The sequence below is a fragment of the Mastigoproctus giganteus genome, chromosome 2 (genome assembly GCF_048544385.1).
Source record: "Mastigoproctus giganteus isolate SK-2022 chromosome 2, ASM4854438v1, whole genome shotgun sequence".
Classification (NCBI taxonomy): Eukaryota; Metazoa; Arthropoda; class Arachnida; order Uropygi; family Thelyphonidae; genus Mastigoproctus; species Mastigoproctus giganteus.
Genome location: NC_143576.1, coordinates 204,605,032 through 204,628,800, shown reverse-complemented (window position 1 = coordinate 204,628,800; position 23,769 = coordinate 204,605,032). Strand labels below are relative to the sequence as shown.

At 36.0% G+C, this 23,769-nt stretch overlaps 1 protein-coding gene across 1 annotated transcript in view; it reads right to left on the bottom strand.

The window, feature by feature from the left end:
• The window catches only part of PIG-U (phosphatidylinositol glycan anchor biosynthesis class U), a 181,808-nt gene that overhangs the window by 75,245 nt on the left and 82,794 nt on the right, over nucleotides 1-23,769 (bottom strand). The window contains exons 6-7 of the mRNA XM_090390140.1: nucleotides 15,055-15,155; nucleotides 4,081-4,178 (exon numbers count right to left, since the gene is read on the bottom strand). Coding sequence (XP_090246266.1) covers nucleotides 4,081-4,178; nucleotides 15,055-15,155 — 199 coding nt within the window. The remainder of the gene's footprint in view (nucleotides 1-4,080; nucleotides 4,179-15,054; nucleotides 15,156-23,769) is intronic.

Here is a 23,769-nt window from a genome sequence, read left to right as displayed (position 1 = left end):
ATTGTTCCTGTATTTACATGGAAGCGTTCTTACATTCTTGAAACAGAGTGGTTTCTTGGGTTTTCCTATCACAAGCAATGGTAGTGTCTCTGAGCCATCCATATTAGCCCCCACTAGCACTGTAATTTTCTCCTTACTCAGTTTACCACAATGGCAATGTCCTTTGAATGCATAAGTCTTATTAGTAAGTAGGTTGTAAAAGAGTCCTAATTTGTCACCATTAAAAATATCACACGTTCTATATTGTTTGATCATAACATGCAGTTTCCTTTTACTCCACTCATCAACTTGTAGCATATTCACACTAGACGATTCTCTGCAAATTACTTTGTAAACTAAATCATATTTCTTCTTAAATCTATCAATCCACCCATTGGAAGGAATGAAATCCGCTCCAAGCCTATCAGAAATTTTGATGGCCTTCTCTCTCAACAAATTTCCATTAACTGGAACATTTGCAGCAGATATCTGCTTAAACCAAACCACTAATGCCATCTCCATATTTTCCAGTTTGCCTCCTTTTAACTTTACATGAAACAATAAGGTCATTTGGGTTCAACATTTCTTTTTGTGACATAATTCCATTTACTGCAGAAACTGTCATATTAAGTTTTTTTGCCACCTTGACTCGTGTGCAAGAGAGATTTCATTCCACCGTTTTTATGACATCAAATTTTCCTTTTAATGCAAAAGCCTTTCTTTTTATTCCTATGGAGTTCAACCTTCCAAATTAGAAAATTATAATATAGTATAATTAATATTTGTAGCGTTAAAATAAAACTGCCAAGGAGGGACGAATAATTAGAGCCCATATGGTAGACACATAAAAATACAGTTATTCTTTAAAGAATACCAAAAATACTAATTGTAATCTACAGAAATAAAATACAGTATTATAAATAAGTTCAGCTTTCAACATACCTTAAAAGGTCAAAATTACAATAAGATACAGCAACAATCCACTAAGTAATTCAGAACCATGAGAACTTAACAGCAATTGCTTCACGTGGTCGACGCAGGGAGAAATAAATATAGAAGTAAAGAATTTCTATATTTAAAAAACAGATTAAATGGGAAAACATCATTATAATAATACACTGTGTATTCTTTATCACAAACTTTTTATGCGGGAAAACATTTTACCTGGCAAAATAATGCATTACAATATTTGTAATGCATTATTTGGAATTGTTTGGAATTAGTTGAAATTGGGACTTAAGAAACCAAACCTAGTATATGGGAAAACTTCATATGCGGGAATTTCTTATCCAGATTTTATGCAAATACAAAAAAAAAAGAAGTTTTCTGTAAGCAAGTGCAGGCCATAATGAGAAAAATTCTTCTAATGTACTTTACAATCTTTTTTGGGATAGATTTAAAAGACAAGGACCATAAATTCCTTTCTATCCCAGGAACAAAATTCCAGATATCTTCAGATTAAGTTGTAACTCATGGATTTTTATATGAACTGAACATCACTTCATAACTAAAATTTAATATGATTCAGTCCTAGTTAAAATGCTAATTAGCATTAGTAGAGGCTTATGATGCAAGAAAGCAAGCTTATACAGCATCAGCCAAAAAAAAAAAAAAAACTCCTTCCCATTTCACCCATCCATTTACTCCAAATGTTTGTCTAGTTCTGCCTCGATTTTATTTAAGCTGTCAACTTCTAAAATGATGGATGGAAGTTTGTTCCAGCAATCAACCACCCATTGGCTAAAGGCAAATTTCCACACATCTATTCTACAACTGTCTTTCCTCAATTTGAATTTATGTCCCCTCCAAGTGATTAATCTGGGCAAGAGGAAGAATCCCATCAACAATGAGCATGCTCAAACCATTCAAGGTCTTATACAATTCAATTAGATAACCTCGCAGTTGCCTAGTCTCCAGACACTGTAATTTGCAAAACTTAAGCCTTTCTTTGTAAGAGCAACCCTTTGTTCCATTCACTAATCGCATTGCCTTTCTCTGTACTCATTCCAGCAGCTCCACATTCTTCCTAAAATGTGGCCTGACCATTGCCTTAAACAAGGGAATAATCACATCCTTTTCTCCGCTAGTAAAATTCCTGTATATCATTGAGAAGATACCATGAGCTACTCTTGAAGACCATTTGCACTGCTCAGAAAACTTCATACCTGACTGCACAATTATCCCCAGGTCCTTTTCATTCTTTACCACCCTGGGTATAGTACCACACAGTTGATACATTATCGTGGGGTTACTGCTACCCATATACAGTACTTTATATTTGTCAATGTTAAGTTCAGTTGCCACCAATAATGCAACTAGTAAAAAAAAATAATAATTATTTGAAAGAATGAGCCACTTAATGTAAATGTTTGCTTATATCAGCAAACATAATACACTACTAATTATAGTACAGTCAGTCCTTGTATAACACGTGTTTACACTACACGAATTCGATCATACACGATTTATAAATAGGGGAATGGCATCTTATATAACACAAACCGAATTCGCTTATGCACGATTCGCCTTTGTGTTTACAAGAAATGGCAGTCAAACGCAGAATCACCCCAACTGAACGCAACACGATAGAAATAAAGAGAAGATTCTGAAAATGTATTTGTTTTTTCTATCAGTAAAGTGGTAACACATTTCACCATAATAATGTAAAAACCAACACAATTCCAGCAATCGGTATAATCGCAAATGCAATTAGATCGAGTTTACTACCAGTTTATAACAGATTCCACTAGCAGAAACGCAACTGGAAATTGTTTTTATTGTTTTATGGTAGTAACCCCTAGAAATGTGCTTTAGTAAAATGTGAGGTGTTAATAGTGTATCTCTGCCTTTACGGTGTTGTTTATTCAGTTGCTACACACGCGCAGCTTTGTTTATGTGTATCAAGCGTGCCTCCTCGTTTTGTAATTGTGCTTTATTCCCTAAAAATGAGTAAAATACTTAATTAAAAGGTGTAAAAAGGAAGCGTCCTGGTGAAGACACTGCAGATTCAGAGAGAAAAAGAAAAGCAATATCGATAAACAGAGGCGGACTGGATCAAAAATTCTTACCCGGGGAAATTTATAGTGGCCTCGTACTACGGTTTATGGTCAAAATCACACCGGCCCACCGGGGTTTCACCTGGTAAGGCTTATGGCCAGTCTGCCTCTGTCGATAGAGAAAAAACATGGAATTGTGAAACGCTTTGAGCGAAATGAAAGACCATGTTATACTGCACGTGCTACAGGCCTGAATGAGGCAACGCCAAGAATTACAAAGAATGCAGAGAAAATTAAAACAACTTTCATAGTAGGAACAACTCAAAGTGTAATTAAAATCCATTAGATTAAGACACAAAGAATTGGAAAAGATGGAGCGGCTGTCATCTGTTTGGATAGAAAATCAAACAAAAAACAAGTTTGCTTACGATAGAAGCAAAAGCATTAGCAATATTTTATTACGTAACAGTCGTAATAAAATACTTACGTATTTTATTACGATTATTTATTGTGTTTGGTAATGTTTTGGTTACAAATGTGTGTTCAATCTTGGGTGGTCGGCACCTAACCCTATTTTTCCTATAGGGCCTGTTGTTTATATTGGGTTTCTAGGAACACAACTATCGTGCTATACGAGGACTGACTGTATTATAATGGACCACCATTATTAACCCATAACTGTGGTTGGAAGTAGGAAAACAACTTTTCCTAACATAGCCAGCTTCCATCTCTCATACCTTTCTCCATATTAATGTGACTAATCCTAATGCAGGCAATGTGAATTTCTTCGGTCATGTGCTGATTCACATATTCTGTGGGACAAAACATCCAAAATAACTCATTGAGAAAAACCATACACCCTCAGCATTAGACTAGCTAACTACAGCACTGGAAACAGTTTGGAGAGGTCTAAGTTTAAATGCAGTAACTATATAGCATTTAAACCTAGACTGCTGAAATGAGTGGCAAAACTTCTACACTACACTATACACTGTCACTATGAATGCTCCTCTAAGAACTAGAAAATTCAGCTTGCTCTTCATAATAGAATACAATTTTTTTTTTGCATGGAGATATTTAAAGTATATCAAGAAGTGGTACTTACCTGAGATATATACATAGTTACTGGAACAATGAGTATTAATGGGTAAAATGATTGGTAGGATGCTAATGCCAATAACAACATTGTTTTATACAGCTTCCCTATAAAGGAGGAAAGCAATTTAAAATAAAAAACTGGATAACATCATATGCTAAATGCAAAAATGAAATATCAAAAATTATATAATTTACTAATCCACTATCATAGACTGAGGGAAAAAGAAATGAAAGAACATCATTTTCATCTGTATCACTAAAGGATCAGCAAATGCACATAAGATGACACAAGCTTTTATAGTATTTTGTTAACTTAAGTTAACAAGCTGCAAGTGGCAGAAATTAACTTTTAGCTTAACATTAGAAATTATGCTATTAAACTGAAAGAAACTTTTCTTTTTATTTAGTTCATCAGCTAAAGTCTAATTATTTTTAGTTAAATTATGTGCCTGAAAATAAGGCAACCACTTACAATGGCTTTCTTTCCATAAAAAATAAATATTGTGTAAAATTCTAGGCAGAGGGCTTATTATTATTATTATTTTTTTATTTGAAACTCCTTGACAAGAAACGTATTAGAGCTTATGGTACATAGAATGTGAATAGTTGAAGGCCGAAAAGACAGATGATACCTGTTGACATTAGACATGAATTTTATATTTGTAAATTTTTGGGAAGAAGATGTGAAGGAAGGTTTAAGCCTTAGAAATGTTCCACAGAAAAAAGGGAAAAAAAAAAAAAAAAAAAAAAAAAGGATAAATGAGGAAGAGAAAAAGATTCTTACGAGTTTTGAATTGGAAATTGCTGTGAATGGATGTTGACTAGTTGAGGCATGTGTTCAGACTGATTTTAACTGACGCCAGTTCAAAATAAGTGTATGTAAATAACTACAAAAAAGGAATGTAGCAGATACAAAACATCTATGTGATGGAGGGAATATGTAAAAGAAAGGGCAGTAATTACCTGACTGCCCTCTTTTCAATAACGTCTACAAGCTTGAAAGAAGTTTTGAGGAACCCACCCAATATGTGAGAACAATTTTCATGTAGAGCAGATTTGGGATTTGTACAGAGTGAGTAGTTATTCGGGAATTCCAAAATGTCCACCAGGATTCAGTGTTGGGTCCATTGTTGTTTTCTGTATATATTAATGATAATGATGATGGAATATCAGGCTTAATGTCTAAGTTTGCAGACGACATGAAGGTTGGCAGGGTTGTTAATGACACTAATGACAGTACACTACTGCAACAGGATCTAGAAAGGTTGAGCAGATGGGCTGAGAGGTGGCAACTGAAGTTTAACATTGACAAATGTAAAGTACTGCATATGGGTAGCAGTAACCCCAGAGTAACATAGCAACTGTGTGGTACTACACTGAGGGAAGTAGAGAATGAAAAGGACCTGGGGGTAATCGTGCAGTCAGATATGATGTTTTCTGAGCAGTGCTGAAAGAGTAGCTCATGGTGTCTTGTCAATGATATACAGGAATTTTACTAGCAGGGAAAAGGATGTGATTATCCCCTTGTATAAGGCAATGGTCAGGCCACACCTTGAGTACTGTATACAGGTCTGGAGGCCACATTTTAGGAAGGATATAGGGTTGCTGGAATGAGTACAGAGAAAGGCAACAAGATTAGTGAATGGAACGAAGGTTTGCTCTTACGAAGAAAAGCTTAAGTTTTGCAAATTACAGTGTCTGGAGGCTAGGCACCTGCGAGGTGATCTGATTGAAGTGTATAAGGCCTTGAATGGTTTGAGCACTCAATGCTGATGGGATTCTTCCTTTTGCCCCTGATTAATCACCTGAGGGTACACAAATTCAAATTGAGGAAAGACAGTTGTAGAATAGATGTGTGGAAGTTTGCCTTTAGCCAGTGGGTGGTTGATTGCTGGAACAAACTTACATCTGTAGTTGCAGAAGTGACAGCTTAAATAAATTCAAGGCAGAACTAGACAAACATTTGGAGTGAATGTATGGGTGAAATGGGAAGTTTTATTTTTTTTTTTTTTTAGGCTGATGCTGTATAAGCTTGCTTTCTTGCATCATATGCCTCTACTAATGCTAATGCTAAAAGTAATGCTGAGAGTTGAAAAGAAAACCCAGTTTCTTTATGATGCAGAGGAAGCAATATTTCTGATATAAGCTTTTCATTCTTTGCATTTCAAGAGAGATTAGAGATCAGGGTTCCCAACAGAGACATGTTAGCTTGTCTAGAAATCTAGGCATCACCGAAGATGAGCACAGGAGCAGTACATTTTTTTATATATATATATATATATATGAGAAATAAAATGCAACCGAGTTTTAGAGGAATTGAAGTTAATTAAAAATCTTTGTCCCATTGGTGAATTACCTGAACACTATTATTTAAGGATCTGGTGCGGGCTATTCAAGAACTGAAGCTCTTCATGGAGGGCAAATTTTCTCAAGCTGAAAAATGGACTGTAGTGTGCTGTCATCAGCAAAACTATAGATGGCATTTCCAGTCAGTGGAAGAAGGTCACAAATATACAACAGGAAAAGAACAAGAAAAAGAACCAAATCATTAGTGCAGAAATTTGTAGGCAGAAAGAGAGCCAGCTACATAAACTGCAGTGAGCAGTTAGAGGGAAAACAGGATATCAGTTGATAAAAACAAATCGCAATCTATAAGATAGGAGTTTGTTTAGAAGACCTGTATAACAAACATCGTCAAAAGCCTTAGAAATGTTAAAAGAAATTGCTTAATTTCCAAACTTTTCCATCAAATTTGGCCAAAGAAGAGTAACATAAAGCTTGAGTAAGTCAAGAATGAATTGACACTGACAGAAAGCCACATTAGTATTAGTAGCGGCAAATGATGCAAGGAAGCAAGTTTATATAGCGTCAGCCAAAAAAAAAATAATAAATAAAAACTTCCCACATCACCTGTCATTCTTATAATCTGATAGTTCTTGAAATTTATTCAAACTACCCTCTTCTACAACACTAGATGGAAGTTTGTTCCAATGATCAACAGCCTGCTGGCTGCAAGCAAATTTCTGCATATCTATCCTTCAGCCATTCTTCCTCAATTTAAATATATGCCTCCTCACGTGAGTTGTCCGAGCAGGAGTAAGGATGACATTGATATTCAGGTGATCACTGATCAGCTGAAAGGATGTCAACAATGGTGATTAGCTGTGATGAATGCTTTTATGTGCGCTCTTACTAAATAGTTTATAAATATGGTTTTAAGGTGTTTATTTTATTTCTTTTGCAAAACTCGAGTATAGTGTGATAAGATTCATCAGGTTTTATAATCAAGGAAAGGTAATATTTACCCTAAATTTACAATAAGCCTGTTTTGGCAGTTAGAGCATTCTTTCTTCTAACTGCCAATTCCAGCTGCCTATGCTTTAGCATAGCGCTGGTATTTGAAAGTTTGAAGAGCTGCTTTTTAAATTCTACAAGTAATGGATGCAGGGGACTTTAATTAGTTGGAGGGGTTTGTCACGTTGATTAGTTTTATCTAATTCTGGGACAAAATAGCATCTTATTGGAAAAGATATAGATTTTTAAAGATTGGGTTTTAATTGGTAAAGGCCTATACAATTATTGTTATATATATATATATATATATTTGTCAAATGGAGTCAGGGGCAGCCTCATGTGTGATGAAAATTGTAGTGTGGCACTGGTGGATGTTGCAGATTTCATTAATTTTGAAAAAAGGAGTCTAATGCTGGTAGAGAGACTACTAAGTCAGCAAATTTCACACATAAATTCAGGAAGAATTTGAATTCTACATGTAAGCTGGAATTTCAGGATCAAAATATATCACAAGGAAAATTGTCAAAGGGTGTAAAAAGCAGAGAATCTTCTGAGCCTTCTGTCTCCAGAGGTTCAGGTGAGAAAATGATGGGATGGGAGGAGGTTCTCGCAGGTAAGGCTGTCATGTTGGCAGAATTGGATAGTGAGAATGACAGGGATGATGAGGGCACTGCACTTTTGACACCATGTAGGTCATCTGAATATCCTATCAAAACATGACATCAAAGGTCTTCCCCACCATAGCATTTCCATAAAAGGTGGAAATGCTATGGTGGGGAAGAAAGCTCAGATGGATCACTGTCTTCACCTTGGTAGGTCTTCTGTTTTAAGAAGAAGCAATAGGAGAAAAGTTAAGAGAAATGTTAAGTCTGAGATGGATTTGGTTGAGGAAAATAAAATTTCTTCAGTTAAAATTGAGACAGAATGCTGCAATTTTTAAAAAACATTTTTTTTATGAAAACCTCAAACACCAGAAGGTATTAGAACCTATAGTACTTAGTACTGTGCATGGGTTGGAGGTTGAGAAGACAAAAGAAGATATTTGTTGACGTGAGACTTGAACTTCTGCAGATTGTAATTTTCAGGAAATACGTATGAAGGAAGGTTGCTCCAGAAAACAGAAGTTGAATGACTAATGAAGAAGAAGAAAAGTTGGCCCTGTGAATTTGAAGTTGGACAGTAAAAGAATGCTGACTGCTTGTGGTACAAGTTCAGACTGCTTTGAAAGAGAGAGCAGGAATTATAAAACCCAACTCAGAAGAACAGTGCCCATGGAAGTATCTATAGAAAAGGCATGCAGAAGAAACAATGTCTATGAGACGGAGAGACTCTGTTAGAGACGTCATTAATTAACCTAACTACCCTCTTTTGAATGGAATCTAGAAGCCCGAGAGAGGTTTTGGGGGCACAGCCCCAGATGCGGGAACAATATTCCATAATAGGGCAGATATGTGATTTGTACAGAGTGAACAGCTGTTTGGAAGAAAAGTAAAGGTGAGAGCAAAAGAGAAAACCCAGTTTTTTAGATGCAGGAAGCAATATTTGTAATGTGCTTATGACAAGAGAGATTAGAAGTCAGGATAATCCCCAACAGAGATACATGATCTTGCTTAGAAATTGGAGTGTCATTGAAGATAAGCATAGGAACAGAATAATTCTTTATATCAGATATAAAACAGGACTGAGTTTTAGAAGGATTGAAATCAATTAAGTTGAGTTCAATCCTTTGCCCTACTGAAGAATTACCTGGAGATCAACATTTAGGGAATTTGTAGTGGATATTTGAGAAGTTTAAGTTGTTTGAGCAGGGAAGGTTTCTCAAACTGGTAGGTGGAATGCAATGTGCTATCAACAGCAAACTACATTAGGATTTCCAGTCAATGGAAGAAGGACTTTAATATAAAAGAGGAAAAGAGTTTGACAAATAACTAAACCTTGGGGAACACCAGTATTAGTGGAGAAGTTAGAAGACAGACAGCCATCTACCATCACCCATAGTGAGCGATCAGAAAAAACTGGATATTCAATCACAAAAGACAGTGGCAAAACATAAGATGAAAGCTTATTCAGAACACCTTTATGCCAAACACCATCAAAAGCCTTTGAAATGTCAAGAGCAATTGCTTGAGTTTCATCAAACCTTTCCATTGAATTTGTCCATACATGGGTAACATAAGCCAGAATATCACCAGTGGATCAACACTGAGGGAATCCATACTGGCAACCGTTGATCAGATGGAAGGTTTCTAGATAGTTTAAGAGTTGGCAATTAATAGATTTCTCCATTACTTTCGAAAGGGTAGAAGTAATTGCAATGGGATGATAACTGGATGGAAGGGATTTGTCACCCTTTTTAGAAACTGGCTGGATATGAGCAAATTTCCAAACATAAGAGAAAACACCTTTGGAATAAGAAAGCGAAAAAAAGCAACACAGAACAGGAGTAAGTTCAGGAGCACAGGTTTTGAGAACAAGTGGAGAAATATCAGGACCCGGAGCTTTCTTAGAATCAAGACTGTCCAAAATCCTTGTGACGGAAGACCACAGGAGGCACTGAATGGAGCATACTGGGAATGGTGTGTGTGGGGGGGGGAGTTTCCAAGATTATTAATACATGAGTTGGAAGAAAAATAGAATGCTAGTAGGTCAGCTTGATCCATGGCTGAAGTGGCAATAGAACCATCTGGTTTTGAGAGAGGCAGGAACAGAGATGGACAAAAGTTGCGGGCAATAGCATTGGCAGAGACCAGAATGCTCGGCTACCATCAGGACAGGAAGCAAGTTGTCTACTCTTAGCCTGTTTGAAATCTAGATCTGGATAGTGAGAATGACAGGGATGATGAGGGCAGTGCCCTCATCATCCGTCATTGTGATGTTATCACAATTGAAGAATAATTAACTGTGGAATAATTTGCAGAACTGAAGCCTTTCTAGGTAAGAGCACCCTTTGTTGCCTTCAAACGTGAGGCCACCTCCAGACCTGTGGTATTTCTTGGTAAGAGCACCCTTTTGTTCCATTCACCAATCTGGTTGTCTCTTCTCAGCACCTATTTTCCAGTAGATTTACATTCTTCCTAAAGTGAGGCCTCTGGACCTGTATACAGTACTCAAGTTGCAGCCTAACCATGGCCTTGTAACAAAGGGATATTCACCTCCTTATTCCTGCTAGAAAAGTTCCTGTATATCAATGACAAAACCCCATGAGCTGTTCTGGCAGCATGTCTGCACTGCTCAGAGATTTTCATATCTGACTGCACAATTACCTCAGGTCTTTTTCATTTTCCACTACTCTGAGTGTAGTACCATACAATACAGTATGTTGATATTGGTCAATGTTAAACTTCAACTGCCACTTTCCAGCTCATCAACCTAATTTTGCAGTAGCTCACCGTGATTACTGTCATTAACCATCACCTGCCAACCTTTGTATAATCTGCAGACTTAGACATTAAGCCTAATATACCTTCATCACCACCATTAATAAATATAGAAAACAATGGTGGCCCCAACACTGAACCCTGGGGGACTCCACTAATAACATTAGTTCCAAAGAACAATGCCCACTGATAATCTCTCTGTGTTCTCCTATTCAATCATTCCTTTATCCATAGCAATAACTTGCCCTTAATACCACATTGCCCCAGTTTGTACAGCAGTCTTTTATGTGCAACAGTATCAAAAGCTTTCCTGAAATACAAGTATATGATATCAAAATTATACACAAAACTGCCCATTAACAAATCCATGCTGTGACTGCAGTACAGGTGCCTCCGTAGCCAGGTGGGCAGGAGCAGCAGTGCGTAGCACACGCTTCTTGATTAGACGGGGGTTCGAGCCCGTGACCACCAAATACGGAGGATGCAGAAAGGTGAGGGAATGACCACCACATATCCCCGGAGTAATATGGCCTTAGTTGCTAATGCTCCTAAAAACCAAATAACAACAATAACGACTGCAATATAACTGCATTCCTCGCTAGATGGTCCTGCATTACTTCTTTAACCAGTGCCTTAATTATTTTTCCTGGTAAAGATGTTAAGCTAACAGTTCTGTAATTACTCATGTCACCTTTTGATTCTCCTTTGTGAATTGGGGATACATTCAGAGATCCCCAGTCCACAGGAACTTCCCCTGAATCCAAGGATGCTCTCGTAATTATGGCTAAGGGTTTGCTTACCTCCTTTGCTGCCTCCCTTAATATAACTAGATAGATTCCATCTACCCCCAGGTGCCTTTTTTTCATGTTTATCTTCAATAATTTCTCTCATACTTTCCTTTCAGTTATCACAAAATCATTTACTTCCCCATTAGAGTCTGATAAACTTCTGGCATCCTCATGTGTGAATGTAGATGCAAAATAACTATTCAGTTTGTCAGTAAACTGAGCAGGGTCATCAACAGTTAATCCATTGACATAAAGTGGCCCAGTGTGATTGAACCCTGCCCTTCTTCTACTGTTAATATAAGCATAGAAGTCTTTGTTGCTGTTCATTGCCAGAGACTTCCCATAATCATCCTTAGCTTGCCTAACCTTATTTGTGACTTGATTATAGACTAGTTTATATTTTCCATAGGCTGTTATACCACCTGATAATTTATATGCAACCCACACATTTTTGATTCTTTGTCACAAGTATGATCAGTTCCATCACCAATTAGCTCTAATTAGCTCCAATAAATATTAAAAAAAAAAAACAAATTAGCTCCAATAAGCCTTGACAAGTGTTTCTTAGTTAATGTGAAAAGCCAAGTAGTTTCTGTGATTACTTCCCTGAATGATTCCCATTTAGAATTTGCTGTTGATAATATCATAAATTAGTTCCACTGCATAGAATTTAAAAACAGTCATATGTAGAATATGTAAAAAAGAGAAAATAAAGTGACAGGTAATGGAATTAAAGGATACATTATTTTAAAATATGATTATATGTTATACATTTAAAAATATAACTATATGTTATACATTAAAAATATGATTGTAGAACAAATTCATGAAAAATGTTCTTTCAAGCAGTAATGAGTAAAAGGTATAGTACCAATTTAGATAAATCACTGAATAGTTTGAATACTCGTGCTTGAAGAAGAAAAAGTATCAACGGTTTTTCGAATGCAGAACCCATACTTTTCAACATTGTCTTCAACAATGAAAACCTTTGAACAAAGTTTTATTAATGTTGCTCTTTAAAATGGAATACAAGTTCTTGCATGATTGGAAGTAAAAAAAAAAAAAAAAAAAATAGGAAGACAAATGTTTTCCTTTTGAATAAATTGGGATCTAAAGACAGTCATTTATAAGTGGCCATAAAAGAACCATCAAAAAGAATTGCAGTGAGTGCAACAGTGTCTGAATGTAATCAACATCAAATGTCACATGGGCACCAATGCAGTTTGTAAGTTCAGAAATTCGTTTAGATGCCAATTATCATGTTTTATCTCGTTGCCAAATTTTGTATTTACTATTGCTGAAACAATATATTCCTTTTTATCTCTGAAGGTTTGCCTCTTAGGCTACTGTAAACATAATGTGTATTACTGAAAATCATTTCTGAGGACACTAAAATCCTCAACCTACAGAAGCATTTTAGGGGAACCTACATTGGCCACACCAAAACAATTTCATTGTAGAAATACCATCTCTTTTTTGTAAACAGTGAAGAGGTTGAGTGGAGGAGGGGGAATTATCTAAAATTAACAAGTTATATGACTGCCAGTGGGGTTCCTTTTGTAGAAAAGATTAATTTTGAGTAAGATTAAAGAAAGAAATGACAACATTGCAAAATGAAAAACATTGGGACCTACCGAACAAAGCAATGGTTACGTCACATCATGAATACTGCATATGGGTTGGAAACCTCATTTGAGAAAGGATGTAGATCTGTTGAAAGGGCAGAAATTAGAGAAATGGGGTACAAATGGTATTCTTACCAGAAAGAATTTGGTTTGTAAATTGCAGTACCATGGAAACTAAGCATCCATATGGTGACCTAACCGAAGGTGCACAAGGCTTTAAAAAGATTAAGTAAATTAAATATAAATTTAAATTAAAGAAAGGATAGTTGCAGAACAGATATGCTTAAATTTGCCTTCAGGTAGAGCATACTGATCAGTACTTTATTCTTTTATTTTTTTTTGGCTGATGTTGTATAAGCTTGCTTCCTTGTCAATATTTATATTAAAATATTGGCAAATAAAATGTCAAATGTATGAAGGGTACTTTTAAAATTATTAACCAGCTAAATCTGTTTAATAATGATCTGACTGAAATAATGGACTTCAATAATGAAAATTGCAATTATGCTGATAAAATAAGGGATCGGTATACAGGCATACCTCGATTAACGAATAGGATGCGTTCCACGAAATTACTTCGTTAAGCGAAACTTCGTTTTCAGAGGTAAAAATACTATGGCCAGAATAGGGATACGTTCCTACGTAAAGAAAATGAAAAGCTTTTTTTCGAACAAAGAAAAGTTTTATTAAATAAACAGTCAACTTACATACAAAGTGAAATCACATTTTAAAATATGAGGTTAAAGTTGATTGTTTATGCTTTTTTTCTCTTTCATTTAACAATTGCCTATACGGAGTTATTGCATTTAACACTGATCGCTTAACTATAACACTTCTTCCTAAATCGGGATCATTTTCACTACTAAAAAAATTTAAAACGTTTTCAATGTCATTTAAGCACCTTTTTTAAATCTCCTGTTAATTTTACACTATGAATCCTGGCCCGTTTTTTAAATTTCTCGAACCAACCACGAGAAGCCCCAAAGGTTTCCGTAATTTCTTCAGTTTGTTTAGATTTCAGGTGATTAAACAAAAATATGTAATGCTTTTTCTTGAATCACCATTTGACTTAAAGGCATATGACGTTGTGACATATCATCTATCCACAAACTTAACATTTTCTCCATTTTTTTCTAAAATTGGATTCCTTAAGCGAGTTAATTTTGCCGCTGTAACATCTGTACAATTCTGAGCAGACTGTTTTATTTTTTCTGATTGACTTAGTATGGTTGTTAAAGTTGATTGCGCTAATCCTAAAGAATGTGCCACATCGGATTTTCTTTCGCCGCTTTTAACACGTCGTACGATATTTAGTTTAGTTTCCAAAGAAATTGCTTTTCTTTTCTTTGATTCTGACATTTTAATTAACTAAAACAAAAATATTTCTATTAAAATTTACAAAATCTACGTTATGTAATGCTATAAAGAACCTACGTCGATTATTGCAATGCGCCACACTGAAACAACGTCAATCATGTAAACAACAACTAAATTACGCGATTGACACGCAAAACTGTTATAACAGACATGCCCGCAGCTCGGGAGCACTCGGGAATACGTAACGAGTCGCCGTCAGTCACCAATCGGATGATTGTCGGGCTTTGGCCTTAAATTGGAATATTTTTTTATGTTAAATGGGGCTTGAAATTGCGGACTTCGTTATATCGAAGCTTCGTTATCAGAGGTAACGTTAACCGAGGTATGCCTGTATTAAAAATAATGGTGATGGTAGAGGGATTTCATATTTTATGTTATACTACATACAAGATATCTTGAAGAAATTGCAGAATTTCACCTCACACTAATACCTGCTTTTATAATTCCTTTCAAAATTACCAAAATAATAATTCGATGAAACACAATTGTTAATTAATAATAATATATTCATTTTTCTTACCTGATGTGGTAAAATATACAATTGCACCTAGTATCACATTAGCAAATACAGCTGTTGATTTTCCTACACAGGAAGCAACTGAATATGGACAAAATAAATACCTAAACAAGGACACATTATATAAGACTATTTCATTGCAATTAACATGTAATACAATATTTACTAGAGTGCCAAGCAATTACATTTTTTAAATTTAATTGTTTATGTATTTTTTATTCCAGTTTAAATGCAATTTATATTATTTTATGAATAATGTAACTGAATCTGAATTGAAAGTGCTTACATGAATGAACAATGTCTATATCAATCTGAATCATAAGATTCTTCAAGAAGTGAGTAAGTATATCTTGTAAAGGCACATTTTTTAATATTTACATTTTTTTAATATTTTTTTTAATATTTACAAGTGACAATAATGAACAGAATGAATTCTGTTCATTATTGTCACTTTTTAGTTGCCAGCAAGATGTTAATTACTGGAACAAACTTGCCTTTGCAGATAGTTGAGGCTGACAGTTTGAAGAAATTTAAACGTCAACTAGATAGTTACCTACATGAGGAGGGAAGTACATAATTTGTATTTGCTTATCTACTTTTTTTTCTTTGGCCAGTGCAACAAAAGCCTGTGGCTTCTTTGCACTATATGGTTACTGTATCATAAAATATAGTACATCATAAAACAAAAACAACCAATTTAAGATTCCCTAATAAAAAATAGGCTATCCCTGTTTATTTTAAGTAACACATTTAAATAAAGCAAAAGAAGGGAAGGGAAAAAACAACAACACTTATACACACTGAGTGATCACCGAATTATGACCACCTACCTAATACTTCTTAGGTCCTCCTTTTGCCCTCAGTACAGCAGCTATCTGATATGGCACTGATTCAACAAGATGTCGGAAACATTCAGGAGGTATGGCCAACCAAGCTGTATATAATGTGGCTAGCAATGCAGGTATGGAGGTGGTGTATCCAGATGCCTGATATGCCTTTCCATAGTTCCCCTCTATGGGATTGATGTTGGGGGAGTTTGGAGGCCAATCGATATGCTGGAAGTCAGAACTGTGTTCCTCAAACCATTCCTGCACATCAAGTGCCCAATGGCACTTGATGTGCAGGAATGGTTGTCAGATGAACTAATGAGACATGTGGCAGAGAAGAAAAATGCATGGAATACATACAAATTAATGGGTGACATGGAAGCCTATGATAGATATAAGTTGGTCTGTAACCAAGTCACAAAGGAGATTAGGCAGGCAAAGGCAGACTACGAAAAATCCTTGGCAAAGGATGCAAAGAAAAACAGAAAAGAGTTCTTTACCTATTTAAACTCAAGAAGGAAAGGGATGAATCAGATTGGTCCACTGGATATTGATGGTTCAACAGTTGAGGATCCTGCTCAGGTGGCTAACAATCTAAACGAGTATTTTGCATCTACATTCACGCATGAGGAGTTATTCAGGAAGGAGAATGATGTAGGTAAAGTAAACATTGGCAGTGAGCTGGATGATTTTGTAATAAGTGAGAGGAAAGTGGAGGAGAGATTGTTGAGGATAAACATAAAAAAGGCACCTGGGGTGGATGGGATGGGATGGAAGGTTGAACAGATGGGCTGAGAGGTGGCAAATGAAGTTTAACATTGACAAATGTAAAGTACTACATATGGGAAACAGTAACCACAGAGAAACGTATCAACTCTGCGGTACTAAACTGACAGTGGTGGAGAATGAAAAGGACCTGGGGGTAATTGTGCAGGCAGATATGAAGTTCTCTGAGCAGTGCAGACGAGCTGCAAGAGTAGCTCATGGTGTCTTGTCAATGATATACAGGAATTTTTCTAGCAGGGATAAGGAGGTGATTATTCCCTTGTATAAGGCAATGGTTAGGCCACATCTTGAGTACTGTGTACAGGTCTGGAGGCCTCATTTCAAGAAGGATGTAGAGCTGCTGGAACGGGTATAGAGAAGGGCAACAAGATTAGTGAATGGAACAAAGGGTTGCTCTTACGAAGAAAGGCTTAAGTTTTGCAAATTACAGAGTCTGGAGACTAGGCACCGGCGAGGTGATCTGATAGAAGTGTATAAGGCTTTGAATGGTTTGAGCATGCTCAATGCCAATGGGATTCTTCATCTTGCTCAGAATAATCACCTCAGAGGGCATAAATTCAAATTGAGGACGGACGGATTTCGGATAGATGTGTGGAAATTTGCCTTTGGCCAGCGGGTGGTTGGTTGGTGGAACCGACTTCCATCACTTGTTGTTGAAGTTGATAGCCTAAACAAATTTAATGCTCAACTGGACAGGTATTTCGAAAGAACGGAGGGGTGAAATGGGAGTGGTGTGTTTTTTTGTTTTTTGGCTGATGCTGAATAAGCTTGCTTTCTTGCATCATATGCCTCTACTAATGTTAATGCTAATGGCTCAGCACACTGTCATCTTGGAAGACAATTTGCCATTCGGGAAAAAGTGTAATATAGTGGGGTGTACACAGTCAGCAAGCAGTTGATGATAGCAGAGACCAGTGATGCGTTGTTCCACATGCACCAGGGTCCAAGTTCCTGCCAGTGAAACATGCCCCACACCATACAACCACCTCCACCAGCCTGCACTTTTGATAACATGCATGATGGATGAAGAGCCTCATGTTGTTGATGCCAAATCCATACATGACCATCCAACGGTGTGGAGTAAATAACGTGTCTCATCCGACCAGCACACCTAATTCCAGTCTTCTAACATCCAACCTGCATTCTCTTTGCACCAGGAAAGTCTTTTATGCCGATGAACCTTGGTTAGGAGAGAATGCAGTAGGGATCGTCTGCTGGTATAGCCCATATGTGCAAGCGTGCAACGCATGGTCATGCTAGATATTGTTCTGGGTTGGCCCATGTTGTATTGGGTGGTCAACTCTTCACCAGTGCTGCGCCTGTTTGCCTGTACAAGTCGTCGGACCCGGCACTCACCTCTAACATCAACCTTTCACTGACCTTTGCAGTTTTGCCATCAGGTTGTTGTTTGACCATTTTGATGCCAGTCCTGGTACACTCCAACAATGGCGGCTCTTGAACACCTCACCAGTTCAGCCTTTTGGGAAATCGAGGCACCAGATTGTTGAGCTCCCACAATCTGTCCTTTATTAAAGTCTGATAAATCCTTCCTTTTACCCATCATGCTCAGAATTTTACTACCTACTGAACCACGAACACCTTATCTATGCTACGTAGGTCAACTAACTGTGCACTCTCGTACCTCATGTGGTCAACGGGTTGCATTCAGTTTTCATAGGGGCGGTCATAATTCAGTGATCACTCAGTGTATGTAGCTCACTAAGAAATAGGCATGGCCATTTTGACTAATTTTATGAATACCTCTGATTGCTGTTTGTGATGGCATGGAGTAGAATTTTCATTCCGCACCCATAAAAATGTATGGGTGTGGAGTGGAAATTCCACTTCACATAAAAATTAATTTTCCATTCCTGCCAATAAAAAATCCTTACAATAGCTGACTAAGACAATAAAACTTTTGAAATAAAATGTGTTTAATAAATAAAAATAAAATTAAGAAAGGTAAAAATATAAACATTAAAATCAGATAACTGATAAATTATTAAAAGAGATAAAACAAATAAAGAGCAGCTTTCACTGATGGTGCTTCTTTTCAACTCAAAAATCATTAACATCTCATAAAATGCTTAACCTAGGAGTGGTACAAAAAATACTCCACTGCATTTATTTTTTATGGAATCTTTTGTTTACTAAAATTTCTATTCTTGTCATTCACAGTACCTTCCATCAACATCGGCTTCCTCTACACATGAAAAGTCATGATCATTTATTTCTGATTTAACAATTGTTCTGTACAGATTGCTTTTGGTGTAGAAATTCTCTTATGCCACCACTAACATTAGTTGTCATTGTTGTTTTTTGGTTTTTAGGAGCATTAGCAACTAAGGCCATATTGCTCCGGGATATGCGGTGGTCATTCCCTGACCTTTCCGCATCCTCCATATTTGGTGGTGATAGGCTCGAACCCCGGTCTAATCAAGAAGCGTGTGCTATGCACTACTGCTCCTTCCCACCTGGCTACAGAGGCTCTGCACTACATTAGTGCAAAATTTATGTTGTGCATCCTCTAGTGCTTAACTAAAAATTATGATCAAGGAATAATATTATTGATGTTCCTGGATTTTAGCTTTGGAATTTGTCCAGGGTTTGGTTGATTGGTTTTTAGGAGCATTAGCAACTAAGGCCATATTGCTCCAGGAATATGCGGTGGTCATTCCTTGACCTTTCCGCATCCTCCGTATCTGGTGGTGACGGGCTCGAACCCCGGTCTAATCAAGAAGCGCGTGCTGCGCACTGCTGCTCCTTCCCACCTGGCTACGGAGGTGGCCCTTTGTCCAGGGCTATACGAAGTTTGGAGTCATTCATGTTGGGTTTTAGACATACCTATAACTTAGGCAATATTGCAGCATTATACAAGTCTATACAGGTGTGTTCACAGGGTAATCTGCATGTTGTACAGGCTTAAAAAACCAAGAATAACTCATGTAGAACCCTACTCCCTCTGCCTGAGATCAGCTAACTACAACTCTGATTTAAAAAGACCAGAATTTCCTATATTCTATGACAGGACTTGAACCAAGACCTCTCCAAATACTGACAAGGGGCAAAATGCTGTCATGGAGGACTTGAGTAATTCTGGCAACTTTACCCAACTAGTTTCCTATCAAAAACAACTTCACAGAAGGTCAGAATGAAGAAGACTTAAACCTCTGTCAAAGAGAAATAAATCTAGATCTGGATTTATTCCAAGAGAAAGGATCAGAAAGTAACAAAATTGTGTGAAAGACACAGAAAATTGTTATGGAAATATTATACAGTCAAAGTCTCAATGTATGAAAAATATAAGCCTTAGGTAGTGCTGTCAAGCACAAATGTTTCAAAATTCAACCTAAACTCATAACGAAAGTCTTCACCAGTGCTAGAAAAAAAAACACACAATATTCAGGTGTACCATAAATCATAATTGTAACTTTTAGTCTACCTGGATATTATGTCTGTATTTTGCAGCTAAACTACAGTTTGAAATTAAGCCCTGTTTACATAACAGGGCTTAATTTCAAACTCCATGATGGAGTATTTTAAATTCACATGTACTTATAAAATATTTGTTTCTGAATGCCTGTCAATATTTTTATTCTGTTCAAATGTAACGGAATAACAAATATACGTACATATTTTATGCAACAATAATTTTTTTTTATTCTTTCATCACTTTGTGCTTCCTCCTTATAATATATATGAGGTCCTTTATAGGCATGCTAAAGTATATGCATAATGCACCTATCTCTTTACCATGTCTGTCTGTCCACATATAATAACTCAACTCCCACTGGACAAATTCTCATTAAATTTTATATTTGGGCCTTTTAAAAAGATTTGTGAAGTTAGTCCAAATTTTATTAAAATCATCAGACTAACAGAAATCTAACAACTTTTATTTCTTGGTCCATCCAACCACATGTAATAAATGAACCCCCATGGATTATCAAGAATTTTACATTTGGAATGATTAATTGAGCTTACTCAAATTTCATTCATTAAAACTCTACCAATAGAAATCTAGAAATTTTTTTTCTTCTTTTTTTGATACATGTCATATCAACTATCCATATACCATATACAGCAGGCTCCTGTTATAACGTGGTTCGCTTTACGCTGATTTGCTATAACGCTGTTCTTATATTATAACCGTATCTGACTATAACGCTGTCACAGATCACTATAATGCTCTTTTACAGAGCATTTTTGGCATATTTAACAAAATCGTTTCATTTGATGGAGTCGATAGCTTGAAAATGAATAGCAAAACAGCATTAAAACGTTTCCCACGCCGACTTGAGAAATTTTCCCACACTCAGTGAAATTTTCTTGCACGCTAAATTAATTGCAGTACAGTGACTTGTTACGTAGTTCCGAGATCAACATTTTAAAAAATGATCAAGTATATTGCTTGTAATATTTGCGTTATATGCATTTATCCGAAGTCTAGTCAATCACTCAGTACAGTATTAAACATTGTGCGTAATAGACAGTTTATTTGAACACTGTATCATAATTAATGCAACCAACGCAGTTACATTTACGAAGAGCTAATAATGGCCGATAAGAATGAAAAAGCAACAACATCTGGGTGCAGTACGAAGACTATAAATGTAAGAAAAAGACTGAATTTGAAAATTAAATTAGATGTTTTGAAGCGGATCGATTCCGGTCAACAACAAGCAGACGTGTGCCATAATTTAGGACTTGCAAGTTTAACTGTAAGAACAATTATAAAAAAATAAAGAATTAATTTTAGCAGCAGGAAAGATAGCTGTTCCACTGCAAGCAACTAGGGCTAGGCCGGCTATTAGGATTGAAATGGAAAGACTTTAACTAATTTTATTGAAGATAATATCCAATGCAGAATTCAGTTAAGTTAAATGTTATAAAAAAAAAAAAAAAAAAAAAAGAGAGAGACAGAAAGAGATTGGCCAATATGATTATCTGAAGAAAACTCACCTAAAAATAAAAATGTGGAACCATTTAAAACTGGTAAGGGCTGGTTGAATAGATTTAAAATTAAGGGAGAAGTCGCAAGTGCAGATCGAGGAGCCGAAACTTTCAAAAAAAAACTTGTTAAAATTATTGAAGAGGGGTATTATGTGTTATACTTCTCAACATGTTTTTAACATAGATGAAGCAGGACTTTTGTGGAAACAAATGCCTAAAAGAAGTTTCATATTGAAAGAAGAAAAAAACATGCCAGGTTTCAAAGCAACAAAGGATCAGTTGACTTTATTGTTGGGTGGTAACGCTGAGGGATATTTAAAATTAATACCCCTTTTAGTTTATTTGGAAGAGGGACAAAGTTCAACCCAAAATCGACACATTTTTCATGATTAAATTCATCAATTAAATTAAATCAATTAAAATCAATTTAGATCAATTAAATTCATGATTTTAATTGGAATTTTAAGTTTAATTTTGATACATAAGTAGTTACCACATAATCATACACTTATGTAATGCAGAATATTTTATATGTACAAATATTTGAATATTAAATATTTTGACCAACATTTGTGCATCTTTTCACTACCGTTTATTATTGATTAGGAAATATCCTATGGCACCGACCGCAACTTACAAATACATATGGTACCTTATGGGAATGCAGTGCTCACTTAGCATGGATTCACTTAGCACTCTGTTTTTCCGGAACGAATTATCAGCGTTAAGCGGGGGTCATCTGTATTGTAGCTGAAGCACTGGATATCATATTTGTTGTCACACTGGTTGGAGGAATGAAGGGAAATGTGCAGGACAAGCAAAAATGAGATTTTTTATAAACTCACATAAAAGTCATTGCTTTCTGCTCATTTTTTTGTTATAAATTATTAGCAATTGCTAATGTGTCTGAAATGTAATGCACTGCATACATTAACTAACCACCAATAATGTTTGTCAGAGTAGCACTACCACTCCTAGGATAAATAAACTTACAAATAGTTCATCATGTGACAAGATAACAAACCAACTGGGACCCTTACTCTTCCAAATGCAGTTAATGTTGGGACCAGATATGCAAAAATATGAAGTGTCGTGTGCATAACTGAAATTTATTGAAGTCAACCACTTCAGTGTTACGCAGGTTAAGCTGCTCATGTCATTTCTTATCTTTTATTTATTAAGCTTTATTTTAGAAACTTTCAACTATTATACAGATAGCACAATAGCATTCATTTTGTGCATAGCCATACAAATTAAGCAAATAAAGTGCTGTTTTACAATATCTCAAGGTCTGAGTCCTCTAATAATGCGTTTCCTCTACTTACTTCAAAATTTAGTGTAGGAGAAGGGAAACAATTGCAATTTACCACTACAATACAAATGATTGAAAGACCAAATTGTGATCGCCAAACAACCGAATTGTAATTTACAACTATAATAGGAGAGGTCAAAAAGGTGCAAGGAATTTTAATCTATGATAAATTTTAAGTATAAATCTTCAGGCTAAAAAAATGCTTATGACTATTAAAAGGTAGTGCAGCAGCATCATTTTTTTTTTTTTTTTTTTTTTAAATAGACATAAATAAAGCAAACAAAGTTTGCAATAAAGGCAGCATCTCCTATTATGAATCCCTTCACATGTTGGCCTATTTGTGCACTTAGAATAAGTGGCAGTTTCTATGAACAAGAAGCACTACATGTAAACTTCAAGCTATGTATGCTTTTCCATAGCTTGAGGCATTACAGCCTAAATTTATTAGATATTTATAATTTTTCTTGTTTCGTCAGCTATTGCAGGTTTGGAAACATTTCTTGATATCAAAGGCCTTTTTGCTAATTTTCTCTAACTTGAATGGTGCTGCTGTACACCAGTACCATTCAAGGAAATTCCAAATGATGGGTCAATTCAATAAACTTCACTTATATTCAGCAACTGTGGACAGAGCAGCTTTTTAAGTGAGATTTTAAAAGCATTTTAAGATAAGGTGGACTTCCTATCCTTAGACAATGCTTGTGTTTCAGAATATCACACTATCAATGATGAGTTAATTAACCCTTTGGAGAACACGTGGGGAAAATATATATCCCAGTGCTTTTTGTACCTTTTATGCAAATAAACTTCTCTAAGCCTATCAGGACCCTGTCTACCTTT